The sequence below is a fragment of the Sus scrofa genome, chromosome 6 (genome assembly GCF_054392235.1).
Source record: "Sus scrofa isolate SSC_HxYL_T2T_F1_AM1 chromosome 6, Sscrofa_HxYL_maternal_Yorkshire_Landrace_v2.0, whole genome shotgun sequence".
Lineage (NCBI taxonomy): Eukaryota > Metazoa > Chordata > Mammalia > Artiodactyla > Suidae > Sus > Sus scrofa.
In genome coordinates, this window is record NC_139388.1 from 160,234,923 (window position 1) to 160,253,127 (window position 18,205).

An 18,205-nucleotide genomic window follows, 5' to 3' on the forward strand; every position below is an offset into this window, starting at 1 on the left:
CTACACAGCATTTCCTATGTACCTAGCACGGTTCCAGGTGCGTCTATGGATTAGCTAATGACATCTTCATAATTACTCTATTTAGGAGAAAGTTATTATCTCCAGCTTACAGATGGGGAAACAGAGGCACCGAGCCACAGCCAGGATTCCAAGCCACAGGATCTAGTCCCAGAGCCGGTGCAGTCCTTTTCCTGTTTGGAGCCTCAGAATCTAGCCCAGTATCCAGTGCTGAGTGTTCAGATCTCAAAAAACAAACAAACAAACAAACAAAACCAACCCCCCCCAACAATTTATTTGAGTATTTTCAGGAGGAAACGATTCAAATCAAAACAAAGACTTGAAAGCCCCAAATATGTAAAGGAGGATAAAAGAGGAGAAACGCTTTTTTAGTTGTACAGCCTCAACGTTTGCCTGATCCAAGGCTGTTTCTTTTTATTTACATTTTTTTTTTTCTCGTTTTGTGACAATTTAGTGTTTTTGAACGCTAGGGGCTCCCGGATTCTCTGGTTTGAAAGTAACTTTTCCTTTTAGGATTTTTTTTTTTTTTTTTTTTTTGGAAGGGGGTGGGGGAAAATGTGGCCTTAATTATCCTACGTCTTAGGCTGCTTAAGGAAGGGGCTGTGCTTTCGGAATCCCTTCTGAGCCAAGTAAGGAGGTCCCTCTCTTTGCCTCTCTCTCTTTTTTAAAGGACCTCATGAAATAAAAGTGCCGAAAACAAACCCAGGCGATCACAGCGGCGGCGGCGGCGGCGGCAGCAGCAGCAGCAGCAGCAGCAGCAGCAGCAACAGCAGGAGGAGGAGGAAAGTAGGAGTTGGGGCAGCGCTCCGAGGTGGCTGGGCTCCGCGCAGCTCCCATTCATTAAGCAACCAGCTGCGGAGGAAGGTGGCCGAGCGCCCGCGCTGCCCCCTCGCTGCTTTGCGCACGGACACGCCAGCTCCGCGCGTCCGGAGCAACGCAGCGCTGCAGAAGTTTCTGCTCGGGAGTTGACTCTCTTCCCCTTGGACTTTCGAACGATTCGGGGTTGAGACAGGAAAAGCGGAGGAGCACCAGGGAGCAGAAAGCACCACCGCCTGCCCTTGGAAGCGGGGCAGCGGGGCCGCACTCTCCCGCCGCGCCCCGAGAAGCCTCGGTCGGGAGGCGACCCCGGCGTCTGGGTGTGTGGCTGCAGTCGTGGGGCGTCTTGGCCAGCGCCATGCAAAACTACAAGTACGACAAGGCTATCGTCGCGGAGAGCAAGAACGGCGGCAGCCCGGCGCTCAATAACAACCCGAGGAAGGGCGGCAGCAAGCGGGTGCTGCTCATCTGCCTGGACCTCTTCTGCCTCTTCATGGGTGAGCCCAGCCCCTCTGTCCCCCTGGCCCTCAGCGCCCGTCCCAGCCCGGCCCGGGGCTGCGCGCGAAGCTCGGCGCTCGCTCCTGCCGCGGGGCCCCGTCTCCCGGCCGCGCCGTGCTGCCCGTCCCGGGGGCCCCGCAGGCTTCTCCCCGCTCCCGGGTTCCCGCCCTCCCCGATCCTGCCGCCTCCCCGGCCTGTAAAGGAGTGTCGAGCGTGCTCTAGGCTTTCGCGGGCCACTTGGACACTCAATCTAAAAAGCTGCCTGCAGTTGGAAACGCAGGCAGAACCCCACGAAAGGTGAGGGCTTGTCCTCTTAGGAGAGGGAGGGGAAGTCGGTGGAACCAGGAGCCAGAGCCGGCGTAAAGCTGGTTGCCTTCCATCGAGTAAAACGGATCTCCTGGAGCGCCGGGCTCTTGCCTGGAGAGCGCTGCCTTCCCAGGGCCGAACGTAAACATCCAGCCTTTCCGCCGGGCTGCCTCGGCCCAGGACTTGCAAGCCGGCCTCTTCACTTGTTGCTCTCGTGAACGCCCTCCAGGGGTTGGGAGGGTGCTGTCTACCGGCTTGATGCAGAGTACCGACTCTGCAGACCCCTACTGTGTGCCAGGTGGTCGTTTTAACCAGCCGTCTCCCCGACTCGGTGCAGGAGGAGCGAGAAAGTTCATTTCACCGATGAGGAAACTGAGGCATTGGGAAAGCTAGCCAGGGTCATGCTTCAGGACCACAATTCATTGTACTCCCAGAAAATTGAGGCGGTAGCCCCGTTTCTGTTTTCCCAGCTAGTTGGAAGCCACTGCTGAAAGAGGTGGGAGTAAAGGGACTGGAGTGGTAGTTGGTAAAGAGGATTTATGAACTCGCCTCCAGGGCGGGGGGTGACTACTGACAGGAATGTACGGGAGCCCCGAGGTTTGGAAGTCGGCGTAGTTTTTTTTTGTTTTTTTGTTTTTTTTTTAAGCCAATCATAGTGTCAAGGAAAGCATGCTGGACTTGTCATCACAATACTGCCACTCTGCCACATGCGGGGTGTGCAACCTTGCTGCCTCTTTGGCCTCAGTTTCCTCATCAGTTGAGTGAGTGGGCTGAACCAGATGCTCTCCAAGGCCCCTTCCTGCATTAAGAACTCGGATTTGGTCCAGGGGCTGTTCTGCCAACTCTGCTAACTGAAGAAACATCTGTGTTCCCAATTCAGTTCCCTTAAAATAGAACTAACTCCTGCACGGAGGCTCAAGTCCCCTTTGAAATGGATTTGTCCATGCAGCGTAGGCAAAGCCCAGACTTCTGGGGCTGGAGTTAAGCGTCCCTGTGTTCAGGACCCTTTCTGCAGTAGAGTCCTTCCTGAAGTCCATCTGTCCTTGGCTTGACTGTCCATCGTCAATTTTGTGAGTCTGAGAAAGGAGGGACTTAGAATTTAAAAATAAGAATGGCTCCCTTTGCATAAGCAGACAGCCAAAGGTCAAATTGTGCTTTAGGGAAGGGAAGAAAGGTAACCGTGGTTCAGGTGGCAAATCCCATTCCTATCTCTTCATATAAATTCACCATTAAGATGTTATGTAAAGGCATTGTCACTGGGGGGCCTACCTTCCTGAAGGCAACTGAAGGCTCATTATGCACAGTGGGAAGATTAGTACTTAAAGTCTCCCTGCCAAGCTATTGAATTTTTAAAAGACCCTCCCTGGTCCTGGGGGAGTACCATGAACACATAAACACATTGAAGCTGTTTGCTGTAAACTTGCCTGGGGCTTCCCAGTATTTACTGGTGTGTTTTGTTGGGGGTAGGGTGAACTCTTTCTACACTGTCTGTTCCATGTACCTTCCTACCTCCTACTTGGTGATTAGGAAAGCAGAGCCAGAACATGCTTGACAGCCTTTGGACAGTTTTATTGTTCTCCCCTCCTCTTTCCCCCCTTGTGATTTCAGAAGGAAGTCCCAAGAGATGGTGTCTCTTATCAAAGGAAAGAGTGTGAAGGAATTCACAAAAAAAGACACACCTATATTAGCTATAGTTTAGCCAGGCACAGAGAAACCCCAAGACACTTGTTGTGCGTTGATGGTGTAAGTAAGATGTATGTTTGCACGTTTCATCTCCTCATCTGCCCCAGCTCTCCCTGTGTCTTCCCCGAAGCTAATATTCTATACCTAGCTGTTTTTTACTCACTCACTGTTGGTCTGTTCCAGCAAATAATTTTGTTTACTGCAAAAAAGTTAATAAGGTAACAGAACCTTCTATTTTACTGTCAGAATCATGTAGCTATCTGTGTTCAGGCTATGGGCCTTGCCATTAGCATCATGTCAAAAGGTCATTTTCAAAGTGTCTCCCTTATGCATAGGCCGAATTATAGTATCACTCATTCAGTGCCTCTCTACCACCTTTAATGAGAAACACAGTGAGGTAAACATTTACTTGAGAAATTTATGCAGGAGAACTTGATTTGGCTCCCACAAGAAAATTATTAACACAACATGTGATTTTAATATTCCACACATCGCAGTCCTAAAAAATTGTTTCTACGTGGTTCTCTTTTGCCTACGACTGTCAGTATGATTTAATTTTTATGTAGTTTATTGATCATATGGTCTGGATTACAAGGCCCTAATCTATGAAAAAGGGAGACAGTTTTCTGTTTATTCTCTCACAGAGATATACAGCAAGTTTCCTCTCCTTGTATCTGGAAAAAATAAAAGCTGATGTGCAATATACGTGTTATGTAAGTAGAAGTACGCAAGCAGTTTGACCCCTTTCACATACCTTTTTGGAACGTTAAATTCTTGGTGAATAAAACAGGAGTCCACTGTCCTTGTGAGGACCCAAGGAAGCTGGTGTCCAGAATCGCCAATGGGAGTTTACCTCTCAGTGAATCTTTGCTGATTATTGCTTTCGTAAATACAGTTAGGAATCTTTGCATTGCAGATTTTTCTGAAATGGATTTTGTTTTCCTTTCAATTGCATAATCTGTGTGGCCTCTGGGATTTTTCGTGCACAGTGCTCCTGCTGTACCGTGTTACAAGAGAGCAGCAGAGGATATTCTCAGGCAAGGGGGAAGGAAGGCACAGCTACTGTCTATAGCTCGGTTAGGCTCTGTTTCAAAAAAAAATACATGAGTTCATGTACTTTGCACTACAACCCTTATGAGGAGATTATCTCCATTTTACAGATGAGAAAACTGAGATTCACCATGAGTTCAGTCTGAGTTGATCCCTAATCCTCAGTGAGCATGACTGGATTCCATCCCCCTTTTCTCTCCTCCTCTGAAAAATCCTGAAACTCAGATTCTCATTAGAAAATTCTGAAGCTCCGTTTGCAGAAAGCCTTACCCTGCTGCCTTTTCCACGTAGTCATTTGCACTAAAGCAAATGAATAAAGGTGGTTCAACTCTTTGATCAGTGATATGGTCTCGTTACCCCAAGGCATGGTTTTGACTGGGGGACCAGTTCTAGCACTCAGTAAGTCCCAGATTTCGAGGGTACCCTTTTATCCCATGAGTCAATTTCGAGGGTACCCTTTTATCCCATGAGTCAGTGTGGTTCCAAGGAAAGCACAGATGACAGCCCATGGCTGGAGCACAAAAGGGTTTGGTAAATCCACGCAGAGCTTCTCTGCTCCCATCCCCCATTTCTTCCCTGTATTTATTCCTCAGGTGTTTACTGATTCCTTCTCCCAACCCATGTACTTTGATGGGTGGGCAGTGTTAGATAGGTCCAGCTTTTCGGCTTGGGGACTTTGCTCAAGGCCCTTCATCCTTTGAGATCGGTTAGCCCATCTGTGATCAAAATGGCCACTCCATTATGTTGCTGTTAGGATCAAAGGAAAGATTGGATATGAAAGTTATTTGTCATCTCACAAGACTTGGGCAGATCCAAAGGATTTCGAATCCAGAGCCCTCGACGAAGGTTTTGTGGTTGTCTCCATTTATTGTGTCTCAGAATCATAGGTAGACGAGACCATGAAATAAACTCAGTAATGTTGGTATAATGTGAAGACCATAAAGCATCCACTTCCGAGAGGTCACATTGGGCCAGGAAGTTGAAGACACAGGATTTCCATTCATTATTGATCTAAACTTTAGCTGAGAAGGAGCCCCTAAAATTTAGCAGAATTCTGGAGCCTCTAACCGTAACAGTGTACCCTGAGCCTGCTTTAGAGAAAGTTCGTTTGTTTAGAAAGACTGTCTTCATTGGCTTTTGATACTGGAGGGTAGGTGAGCTGAGCTTATGGTGGGGGTGGGAGACATTTGGGTGGGTTTGGCATGAAAGACCTCGCTCCTGTGTCATTCCCCACCAGGGAACAGTCAACAAGGCAAAGAGAAAGAAGCTCAAATGGGTGAAAATAGAGGAATGTGGATGGTCAGCAACTATGCTATAAAATTTAGTGGTTCTAGGACTTCCCGTTGTGGCTCAGTGGCTTAAGAACTGGTTAGGATCTATGAGGATGCAGTCTGATCCCTGGCCTTGCTCAGGGGGTTAAGGATCCAGCCAGCCGCTGCATAGGTTGCAGATGCAGCTTGGATCTGGTGTTGCTGTGGCTTCTGTATAGGCCTGTAACTGCAGCTCCTATTATTATTACTATTATTATTATTATTATTTGGTTGCCCCTGCGGCATGTGGAAGTTGCCAGGCTAGGGGTCAAATCGGACCTATAGCTGCCAACCTATACCACAATGACAGCAATGCAGGATACAAGCCAAGTATGTGACCTACGCTGCAGCTTGCAGCAACACTGGATGCTTAACCTACTGAGCGAGGCCAGGAATCGAACCCGCACCCTCATGGATACTAGTCGGGTTCATAACCCGCTAAGCCACAATGGGAGCTCCATTGGATGCTTCCTGATTTACCGTTAAATGGCTGAGATAAAATTTTAGAACTAATTCCATCTATGGGATACATCAAATCATGATGTATTATTGTTAAACTTCACTTTTAATAGTGAAAGGGAGGCCATGTGATGTAGTGAAGAGAACGGGAGCCTTGGAGCCAGAAGTTCAGGTTCCAGGCCAACCAATGCCACCAGCTTCTTGTGTAACTGTGGACAGGGTGGTTGTTTATGGGTCCATATCGGTGAAACGACTGGTGAGGCAGGATGATGTCTAATGTCCAAGGCTGCCACGTGACATTCTGGGACTGATTTCTAATAGAGGAATGACACTTGCATTTTTTTGTTGTTGTTGTTTTGTTTTGTCTTTTTGCCATTTTCTTGGGCCACTGTGGCGGCATATGGAGGTTCCCAGGCTAGGGGTCGAATCGGAGCTGCAGCCACAGGCCCACGCCAGAGCCACAGCAACGCGGGATCCGAGCAAGGCCAGGGATCGAACCCGGAACCTCATGGTTCCTAGTCGGATTCATTAACCACTGAGCCACGACGGGAACTCTGACACTCCCATGTGTTGAATGTCTATGTGGTCCTTCCTCTCTGCTTAGCTCTTGATTGTATATTCACTCAGGGAGTCATCAAGGGTGAGGAGTCTGGAAACAGGAGCTCTAAACTTGTACTGAGTGAGGTCAGGACATTCTCTTGACTTTTGTGGGCCTCGGTTTCTTGATTATCATCACAAAAGAAAGGGACTATGTCATCTCAGACTCCTTCCAGCGCTCTGATTGAGTTTATGAATCTGCTGGTGGATCCTGTGATGTAGAGCCCAGTCATTGCTTCTTACAGAGTACTTATCAATTGAATTATGTTTTTTTATCAAAGAACTATTGCTGACAATTAGCTTAACTTGGTATTCACTCTGGAGGGACAATAAGCACCGCCTCTTCCTAGACTTACTTCAAACATGCTGGGAAACTGGCTCGATGTTCCCTGGCCAGATGTGCCCTCTGACCTGCTTCCTCAAATTTCTAGGAATTAAAGCCAACAAGTAAGCAAGCACAACAGGTGACCAACCTTCTTTTGGTTACTCAGTTATTAGCATCACTAAGTATGTATTTTTAATAACCCACTAGGTTTTGATAACTTAATCTACCACATGAACCAGAGAATATAGAAACAGATTTTCCTTAAGTTAACTGGTGAACCTCCCTGGGTTGAAATAAAAAGGGAGCTTCTGTTTTGTAGGTAAGCCCTGTTGACGTTTCAGCATGGTTGAAAACCTATATTTCCTCATTGTCCGGATTGGCTAGTTTTTTTTTTTTTTTTTTCCCTTAGCTCTTTCTTCCCTTTTTCTTGTACGTACTTAAGAGATACATCTCCTTTGTGGAAGACTGCTGAAGCCAGAGTTGGTGGCCTCTTCCACTTTCAGCCCTTTTGATTTCCTGTTGAATTTGGATTCTCTCTTGACCCCTTCGTGTGCAGTTGTTTGGGCTGACAAGACCAGCTGTTCACAGCATGATGCTAATGAGACCTGAGTTGAGGGCTTCTCCCCTGTGCAGGCAGTTATATTTATGGAGACTCCCTACCCTGGGTGTGTCAGTTCAACCTGGCGCATATTATTTTTGGAATGATCATTTAGGAGACACCTACCGTGTCAGTACTTCACAAGCGCAGCAGATAAGGAGACCCGTCAGGTGTCGAATCCAGATTCTCAGGCACCATCCGAGAGATGCCAATTCAGTAGGCTCTGGACCAGGGCTTAGGATTCTGTGTTTTATAAAAGCTTCTGGTGATTCTTATCAGGGAATTTGAGGATCATTGTGGTTGTTTAACAGCTGATGTCTTAAGGGCAGTTGAGGAAGGGCAGTTGATTTATATAGAGGGACTGAATGTTCTGCCTCTTTTTGCATTGTTAGGTTGTCTGTATTTTTTTTATTTCTGTGTGTGGCCAGTACACCTGTCTTTTTCAGTAAAGATACTCAAGATTGTTAGAATTCTTTCAAAAGGAAAAAAATGACCTCTGGGTGCTGGCCTAAAGGTCTCCTGTGATTTATAGAGTAAGGACTTGGTGGTGTCTCCTCATTACTGAGAGCCTGGGATTTTTATTTATTTCTGGTCTTTAAACTGAGTTGTCTGTAGTGGAAGTTGTTAGCCAAGTGACCACTCACTTTGGATAAACGAGGTGTTAACCCTGTAAATATTTTCTTTTGAGATATTGCAGTTTGAGTTTGAGTAAAAAGTGAAATGAATACATTAGATTTCTGAAGAGAGTCTTTAAAAGATCAAAGTTAGCTTGGTAAGATATTGTCGAAACAATACAAGCTTTGGGTTTACCCACATCTGGGTTTGAATCCTGACATAAAGTCATCCATAGGTGTGACTTGGCCAAAAATTGTTGAACCGTTTAGGCCTCGGTTTCCTCATCGGTAAAATAAGCAAGCAAACCTCGTGACACCCTTGTAGGGTGAAACTCAGGTGAGATCACGAACCTGAAAGCACTTTGAAAAGGTAAAAAGCACTAAAACATCAGGTGTTGTGTTGTTATCATTATTCACAGTAATAGTAGATTTTTCCTTTCCCAGTGTTCTTACTCTGCAATAGTTGCATAAAATCCTTTCATTTTGTGGCAGCAAAGTTGCCTGAAGTATATTTGGGGGACCAATTTTGAGGAGAATCCTAAGGAAGAAAACAGGCAGAGAGAACACAAATGTTTTCCATTAGCCAAAGAGAAAGCAGTGACAGGTTTGGTATAAGTCATAGTGTGGAAACCTCACTAGCTTTTTGGCGGTTACACCCTTCCCTTCTGGAAGGGACCTAAAGGCCATATCATCCTCAGAGGTGTAGCTACACCTTAGGAAGGCTGGGAGGGAATTTGGACAAGTGGTCTGTTTTAGGATCAACTCTTTTTCTTGTTTTTTTAAAGGGGCCTCACTCAGGCATATAGAGGTTCCCAGGCTAGGCGTCGAATCAGAACTACAGCTGCCAGCCTACCCCACAGGCACAGCAACTTGGGATCCGAGCCTCATCTGTGACTTAAGCCACAGCTCACAGCAATGCCAGATCCTTAACCCACTGAGTGAGGCCAGGGATCAAACCTGCGTCTTCATGAATGCATGCTAGTCGGACTTGTTACTGCTGAGCCACAGTGCGCGCGAACTCTAGGGTCAGCTCTTATGTGTGTCTTTTGACAGCCCCGGGTGGGGGGGAATCTAAAAAGAGCAGCTGAGGAGTTCCCGTCGTGGCGCAGTGGTTAACGAATCCGACTAGGAACCACGAGGTTGCGGGTTCGGTCCCTGCCCTTGCTCAGTGGGTTAAGGATCCGGCGTTGCCGTGAGCTGTGGTGTAGGTCGCAGGCGTGGCTCGGATCCTGCGTTGCTGTGGCTCTGGTGTAGGCCAGCAGCTACAGTTCCGATTCGACCCCTAGCCTGGGAACCTCCATATGCCATGGAAGCGGCCCAAAGAAATAGCAAAAAAGACCAAAAAATAAAAAATAAAAAATAAATAAAAAAATTAAAAAAAATAAAAAGAGCAGCTGTGATTGAAAATAATCAAAATGCTTATCAAACAAACTGGGCTTCTTAGCATATTTATTATTCAGGCCAACCATGTGGCATAGATATTAGGTTCCTTTTATAGATGAGTAAACTGAGGTTTAGAGAAGTTAAATAACTTGCACAAGGGTGCCCAGCTAGTAAGTGGTCACTGAATTTTCCAGAGCTCTTGCCAGCTTACCTCGCTGCCCACTTTTCAGTGCAGTTAATGCAGTGAAGACTCTTTTCTATTTATTTCATTTCATTCCATTTATTTCCATTTTACTGAGTGCGAATATGTACAATACGTTGTGCAGGGTCCTGTGTAGGACACAACATGAGTTTTAACTCAAGGATCTTATTGGGCAGTGGAGGGGACAGAATTTTATATAAATAATTGCAGATCAGCTTGGAGTGTGCTGACCCAGCCTCCCTGTGGACCTAGTAAGAAAATTCCATCTAGACAGTTCTCCAGTGCCTAGATTCATGGACTCTTTAGAATTTGAAAGTATCCTGGGGATTTCATTATCAACAATACCCAGGTCATTTTTTATCTCAGTCAGAAAAATAGGCCTCTTTGAACAGGGGATGGGTGGAGGTCCGAGGGGGAGGCACAGGCTTTATTTAAGAGACAGACAGGTGTACAAATTCCCCTTGCTGCTCAGCGGCAACTAGCCTTACTGGTATCCATGAGGATGCAGATTTGATCCCTGGCCTTGCTCAGTGGGTGAAGGATCTGGCATTGCCATGAGTTGTGGTGTAGGACTCAGAGGCTGCTCGGAGCTGGTGTGGCTGTGGTGTAGGCTGGCAGCTGCAGCTTGGATTCAACCCTTAGTCTGGGAACTTCCACGTGTAGTGGGTGTGTCCCTAAAAAGTTAAAAAAAAAGAGAGACATGTGGGCGTTTGCTTATGGTTATTAGGTGAATGTGCTTAGGCAAGTTATGACTGTTTTTGAGGCCTCAGTTTTCTCATTTGTAAAATGGGATCGCATGTTTTGTGAAGTTGTGAGGCCATGCCTGGTATAGCGTCTGGCGTGGTATACTCACCAGCTGCTGTGGTCATTGTCACCTCAACCTATTCCACGCCCTTGGTTCACATAGGAGGAACCGGAGGCTTGGACTGGTTAGTAATTGTCCAGCGATAGTGAAAAAGCAGGACCTAGAACCCAGGTCTTGCCTTTATACCGTTTAGCTTTTCTGGTGTGTACTTGTCCGTTTGAAATTTGATATCATTCATGGGGCAGTTCTCTAGAGAGCTCTCTGCTCTTTTTTCTCTTGCCTGTGTCAGTGAAAAGAAAAACAAGGCAAACAGGTTTTGCTTTTATTAATCCAAATCAGGGGATGATACTTGAGTGAGGTCAGAGATCTGAGGGGCAAATTTGAAAGACTAGGCAGTTTTGTTTTGTTTTTGTTTTTGTTTTGCTTTTTAGGGCTGCACCCTTGGCACATGGCATATGGAAGTTCCTGGGCTATGGGTTGAATCAGAGCTGCAGCTGTTCCTACGCCACGGCCACGGCAACACAGGATCCAAGCCATGTCTGTGACCTACACTGCAGCTCGGCAACGCTGGATCCTTAGCCCTCTGATCGAGGCCAGGGATTGAACCCATGTCCTCATGGATACTAGTTGGATTGGTTTCTACTGTGCCAAAACAGGAACTCCCAGGACTAGGTATATCACTTTTCTTCAAACTGGCCTTTCTTCTGGAAAGTGCTTACGACCCAATGATCACAGCCAACTGATTTGAACTTGAACGGGCACTATCTTGTTCACATGATGTGTCCCAGGAGAGAAGAAAGTCAGCCCACGTTTTCCATTTTTTGCTTTTGACTGAGGGGGAAACTGAGTCTCAGACAAAATAATTTTCTCAAAGTCATGTATGAGGTGGTGATTCCAACACTTAAAAGAAGGCTTGGTCAGTTTCTCCAACATCCTTGTGAAACTATTCTTCCCTTAGGTCAGGGTTGAATTATAAATTATGATCTGCCTTAAAATTCCTCAATTTACAACAACGAAACCAAACAACACACATAAGATCCCGTTGGCGACTTATGAAAGGAACTTGCTGATGTCTGGATGCTTTGAAAGTATACATTGCAATCAGAGTATTGGTGGGAAGTGTGTTTTTGAGGTTTGTCACAAATTAACAAAATTATATGCCTAGAGAGTTTTGCAGAGAAATGCAAATCAGTGTAAGCGCCTTGTCATAATCAGCAGTATGCTTTGGTTCCTGTTTATGTGTCCCTAAAGCACATAATACACATGATTATATTGACACGAAGGAAGTCGTTCTCGTTGATGTTTCTTTATATCTGGCTCCCACATTAGTTTGTGGCGTCAATCAGTGTAATTCTAGAGAGCCTATTTAATTAAGTCTATGTTTGTACCCATCTTTCAAGTATGTCTTCTGTGGTTGTTTCTTAAGCATCTACTTAGTGCAACTACCCCCACCCCCTTCTTCCTCAGGGTGGGGTTGGGGGTGGGGTTCCTTGCCCTTCAAGAATTCCCAGGCTGGCAAATGGGTAACAGACTTTTGCATAATTTTACATACTGCTGCTGATTTGGGAGTCATAAGGGAGGGGCTATAGTTGCCTGGTGGAGAGCAAAGAGCTTGCCTGAGGGCATGGGGCTGGAGAAATAATAGCCCACCTTCCACTACTCAGGAGCGGTTACTGCAGCTGAAGGAACAATGGATGCTGAGATGCGCCCGAACAGATTTGGGAAGGGTCTGTGTTTGGAGGCTGGGGTGTAAGTCCTGTGAGTTGGAGGGGAAAGAGGATGTCGAGGATGAGGCTGGAGACATGTTTAGGAGCCAGATTATAAATGGAAAATTTCATGTAGAAACTGAACACAGTTTATACCTAGGAGTGGAATAGCTGGGTCATATGGTAACTCTATATTTAACTTCTTAAGGACCTGCCAACCTTTTTCCATAGCAGCTGCACCATTTTGGAAATATCGAAAGATGTGTTAAAATGTGTAAGGAAAAAAAGTTTAAAAAGTTGGACAGCATTTGGAATTAACATATTTGTGAACAAGTTTGAAGAGGGGATTGATTGAATCTGATTTGTGTTTGAGGGGAGGGAAACCGAAGGCCAGGAGGGAGACCAATTGGGAAGCCGAAGAGAGATGAACCTGAGGCAGTGGAGACCGAGAGAAGGATGGATGAGAAGGAGGTTAAAAGCGATTATGGGGTGGCCTGGGGGTTGGGAGGGCCTGGTTCCTCATCTCCTGGTTGGGAGGTCCCTGATGCACTCTTTTCCACAAACCCTTTAAAAGTGGTGTTTGGGAGTTCCTGTCGTAGCGCAGCGGTTAACGAATCGGTTAACGAATCCGACTGGGAACCATGAGGTTGCGGGTTCGATCCCTGCCCCTGCTCAGTGGGTTAACGATCCGGCGTTGCCGTGAGCTGTGGTGTAGGTTGCAGACACGGCTCGGATCCCGCGTTGCTGTGGCTCTGGCATAGGCTGGCAGCTGCAGCTCCGATTGGACCCCTAGCCTGGGAACCTCCATATGCCACGGGAGTGGCCCAAAAAAATAGCAAAAAGAAAAAAAAAAAATTGGTGTTTGTAGACTTATGAACTAATCTATTATAGGATTAGTAAGTGCCTCTTCACAACCTCATTAGAGAGATGAGGCTGTAAGTTTTATAAACACACACATACTCATGATACATATACATGTATACACATAACATACACATATGTTTGTATTTTTTGCTCTGGAATATTTAAATTTCTCAAATGCCTCTTAAAGTAAATGGGAAAGTCCTCTTGGTTTAGAGAAATGGTTTTCCTTAGGTTATAATGGTATTTTTGTTTTTTATTTATTTAGTTTTTAAATGATTATTTTTTCCATTGTAGCTGGTTTACATGTTCTGTCAACTTTCTACTGTACAGCAAGGTGACCCAGTCACACATACACATTCTTTATAATGGTATTTTTGTAATTGTTTTGTTGAGATCTAATCAATATACCATAACATGTATTCATTTCAAGTGTACAATTCACTGGTTTTTCGTATATTCTTGGAGTTGGGCAGCCATCGCCACAATCCCTTTTAGAACATTTTCATCACTGCAGCAACAAAAAAACTGTACCCGTAGCTGTCACTCCACATTTGTCCTTCTCTTCCCCCAATCCCGGGACAACTACTTATCAACTTTCTATTTCTTGGCCTTTCCCTCAGCATAATATTTTTAAGGTTCGTTCGTATTGTAGCATGTTTGTTCGGCATGTTTGTTTAGTATGCATCAGTATTTCATTTACTTTTATTGCCAAGTAATAGTCCATTACGTGGACGTACCGCCTTTGGTTTATACATCTGTCAGTTGACAGAGCTCTGGGTTATTTACATTTGGGGATTATTAGGAACAGTGCTGCTTTGAACATTCACATGCAAATTTTTGCTTGGATGTACGTCTTCCATTCTCTGGATACACATACCTTGGAGTGGAAATGCAAGATCATATGGTACCTCTATGTTTAACTTTCTGAAAAACTGTCAAACTCTTTTTCATAGTGACTGCCCCATTTTAGAAGTTATCTCGGAGTTCCCATTGTGGCTCAGCAGTAAGGAACCCACCTAGAATCCACAAGGACTTGGGTTCGATCCCTGGCCTCGCTCAGTGAGTTAAGGATCTGGCGTTGCAATGAGCTGTGGTCTAGGTTGCAGACATGGCTTGGATCCCACATGGCTGTGGCTGTGGCGTGGGCCAGAGGCTATAGTTCTGATTTGGGAGCCCCCCCCCAATGGCCTGGGAACTTCCATATGGTACCTGCAACCCTAAAACGCAAAAAAAAAAAAAAAAAATTAAGATTAATTAAATACGTGTGTGAGGGGGAAATAGAAAAGTTAAAGCTTCGGTTTTACCTAAGACCTTTGGAAATTAACATATTCATGAAACCGCTAGTGTTGCTTTGTTCTTCAGAGAATTTTTCACAAAGAAACAAAGTTTTCTATCAGTTTAGCAGTGTCACTGCATTTAAAATGAGTGAGCAGAGAACAATAAAGCTGCCTGAGGAATCGAGGCTGGGTGGTCAGCTAGACCCTCTCACCCGCTGAGTAACGTATTTCCATAAACCAGGGTGGGATAAGCAGATTCCTGCTTCAGCAAAATGAGAAACAGCTTTCAATTTTCAGAGTGCCGTGAAGAGTTAAAAGTACAAATATTAAAATCTTATATTCCTCGGATGTCAAGCAGAATATAAGATTTTAATATTTGTACTTTTGACAGTACTCTTAAGACTATGAAGTAGAACCATTGTACCTGGTACAGTTGATATTTTTTTCCCACCCTTTCCCCTCCTAGAGATATGACTGTATCCCATGACTATTTAAATGACTGTGCATCTTTAGATTCATGTGCTAGAGGCTAGGAGATATTAAAGAGTATCAGACACAAGCACAGATCTTTAGGATTTGGCTGGAGTGTCAAGTTGAAATTACAGTGCAGATTAAGCTATAAGTGCATGAGAAATTAAACCGCATATAATACAAAAGGATGAGTGAGGATAAGGCACTCAGCCTTTAGGACTAGAAGTTTTAGATGATGTCTTACTTAATCTTCCCAATAACAGCATAACCTAGATGTCAGTATCCAGTTTTGCAGCTCAAGAGATGGTAAATGATTTGCCCAAGTTCACACAGCTAATATGTGTTAGGCCTGAAGTTTGGATTCAAGCCTGACTCACTAACGACAGTTGCTAACCTGTATTGAGGGCTAGCTGTGTACCTCTCACTGGGCCAAGTGGCACGCATGCATTCTCTTATTTAATCCTCCTACTGAGCCTGTGAAGTCTTTATTCCTATTATCTCCGTTTACAGAACTGAGGTTCAGAGCTGTGAAAGATAACTTACCAAGAGTTAGGCAGCAAGTGAGTTTTTGAGGGTCGGGGTCAGACCTGAAGAGTCTGTCTCATGAGGCCATTCTCTACCACGAGGCTCTCCTGCTTTTGCTTTGTATCTGAAGCCCAAGTTTCCCCGCTGCTCTCTGTGGGCTCTCACATCAGTAACACCACGTGATGCATTGTCCAAAATGAGTTAGACTCGTGACGGTTACCCTGAATTCTCTGGACCCGTCAAGGTCCATTAGAGCCATTACAGGGCATCTCATGCTCTGCTCTGTACTTCAAAAATATCTGACATGCTCTGTACATTCCTCAATGATTAACTTCCCTAGACGAACTCAGGGCATCCACCTCTCCTGGACGAGTCAGGCACTGGCCCTCTGTGCTTGTGATTTGAATGTGGAATGACACGTGGCCATTTACTCTGGTCTTAGTGGTTATTTCCACTCAATAAGAGATACGATTGGCACACATGCTTTGATGAACAGAAGTGGAGAAGTGATTTAAGTACAGTTTACCTGGTAAATAAAGACATCTTCTGGATGTCACAGAGGGTCAATAAGGAACTGTGAGGGGTCTTTGGCGGTGACAAGGTTGGACATTCTAGCATGGGCAAACAACTCTGGATTTAGAGGGGAGGCCGCTGGGTCCTGGCAAGACTTCTTAAAGGAAGGGGGGACTTGAACTAGGCCTTTGTCACTCACACGAGGCAGCAGTAATGGGCCTCTCTGTTGGTGACCCTTTTTGTAGCATGGGCTCTGTCTGCTGTCTTTGTGGTCTGGGGTAACCTTTGGGTCACCTTGAGAAATTGTGAGCTGCTCTGGTTAGTGGCTGTGGATGCGGCACCTTTATTAAATGCAGTAAATAGAACTTCCACAAGTAGCCTCTTCCCCACAAATGCCCCACATTGTTATAAAGTTAGCAACCACTGACAGAAATTGGCAGGAGTACTCCCAGCCACATTTCGTTAGACACTGGCCCAAAGTAGCTGTTTTGGTCAATTTGGCTTCGGTAGGGAGGAATGGCCTAATATAGTATTTCTTATCCTTGCATTTGTCCTGCTGTCATCTTGTTATTTTTTTTTTTAATTTTTTTAAATTAATTTTTACTTCATATTGGAGGATAGCTGATTTACAATGTTGTGTTAGTTTCAGGTGCTTCAGGTACACAAATGCATCTCTCTATTTTTCAGATTCTTTTCCCATATAGGTTATTGCAGAATGGTCGTTTTGGCCTTCCTGGATGGTTTGATTAAATGCCTAGTGTCTTCTTTTGAAGCAGCTGCACGTACGGCTACCGGAGGGAGGAACATCTGGTAGGCTAAGATTTAAAAATATTTCTGAAGATGCCACCGACTTAGAGTAGTCCTCCCTTATCTGCGGTTTCCCTTTCCATGGTTTCAGCTACCCTTGGTCTGAAAATATTTAATGGGAAATTCCAGAAGTGAACACTTCGTAAGTTTTAACTTGCGTGCATTCTGAGTAGTGCGATGAACTCTCTCGCCAGGATCCCCAGCTGTCCACATGGTCTGCTACTGACCTCCGCACTGTCACAGCCTGATGCTGACCACTCGATGCTGATGGTCCTCCTTGTATCATCAGAAGGTCAGTAGTGGCCTGGGTCGCAGTACCTACGTCATGGCTTCTCTTTATCTCTATCTCATCTCTTAGGCCTTTTATCATCTCACATCATTCCCAAGACAGGTGAGTACAGTACAATCAAATATTTTGAGAGAGAGACCACATTCACATAACTTGTATTACAGTATATTATCCTAATTGTTCTATTTTCTTATCCGTGACTATTGTTCATCTCTTCCTGTGCCTAATTTAGGAATTAAACTTTGTCATAACATTGTATGTACAGGCAAATTCATTGCACATGTAGGGTTTGTTATCTGCAGTTTCAGGAAGCCCCTGGAGGTCCTGGAAGTAGCCTCTGAATTTAAAAGGGGACTTACGCCCTTGACTCTTTTGTTAGCAGGCTTCTCATTTAAATCTGTTCGGAGAGAGAGATGGGCTCCACTTACCCTAGTAAACTATTGCTTTGGATGGTCAATACTGTAGGCATCGCATGAATGCAGAATTCTTGGGCTGGCTGGGAAATTAAAGTATACTTCTTGGGTCAAAGCATTTCAATACAGGGCTTTCAATCCCAGGGGGAAATAAGCTGTCTTGATTTTAGGTTTAATTTTCCAAAGGCTGTTGATGGAGTTGATGAACCCTTAATGGTAATTTCCCTTAAGTTTCTTGCTGGCAGGTGGGGCAGCCTCGGCTGTGAAATCTGAACATTAATTAATAATCCCTTTCACTGAATAATTCTGCCGAAGGATAATGTATGCATCTGAGAACTTGAACATAGATCTTCTTTCTTGCCTCAATTCATTTTTCTCATTCTAGCACTTCAGCTCCCCTACCTGCTAAAGCCCACAAAACAAAACTCCAAAACCACCCTGTCCAGAATGTCATTCTCCAAATGTCAACAGGAAAAAGGCTGGGAAAAGGACATTTTTGGACCCTTCCATTAGAGTCAGGCACATTCACGTATCTCATCCAGTTAATACAAGACAACTGTGAAGGGGAGGTACCGCCGTTAACGGATTTTACAGATGTGGCAGTTGCCCTTCGGAAAGGTCAGGGATCCTGCATCTGGAAAATGATGGAGCACCTGGGGTAAGAACCACCTACCAC

The 18,205-nt window shown here is 45.1% G+C and overlaps 1 protein-coding gene and 1 long non-coding RNA gene across 9 annotated transcripts in view; one reads left to right on the forward strand and one right to left on the reverse strand.

Moving 5' to 3' along the window:
* The first annotated feature begins 710 nt into the window (after positions 1 to 710).
* The window catches only part of PLPP3 (phospholipid phosphatase 3), a 94,170-nt gene continuing 76,675 nt past the window's right edge, over positions 711 to 18,205 (forward strand). For 7 of the 8 annotated variants that reach the window (XR_014808229.1, XR_014808230.1, XR_014808231.1 and 4 more), the window contains exon 1: positions 711 to 1,331. Coding sequence is in view for 2 of the 8 variants with exons in the window: in XM_003127971.7 (XP_003128019.3) it covers positions 1,193 to 1,331 (139 nt within the window). In the remaining 6 variants the exon portion in view is untranslated. Of the gene's footprint in view, positions 1,332 to 17,021; positions 17,120 to 18,205 lie in introns of all 8 variants that reach the window. The other variant, XM_005665388.4, reaches the window with a different exon arrangement.
* LOC146402946 (uncharacterized) lies at positions 6,554 to 9,662 on the reverse strand. Its single transcript, XR_014808258.1, has 2 exons — positions 9,570 to 9,662; positions 6,554 to 9,063 (listed from the first exon to the last, which is right to left on the reverse strand). It is a non-coding gene; the product is annotated as an uncharacterized LOC146402946 (long non-coding RNA).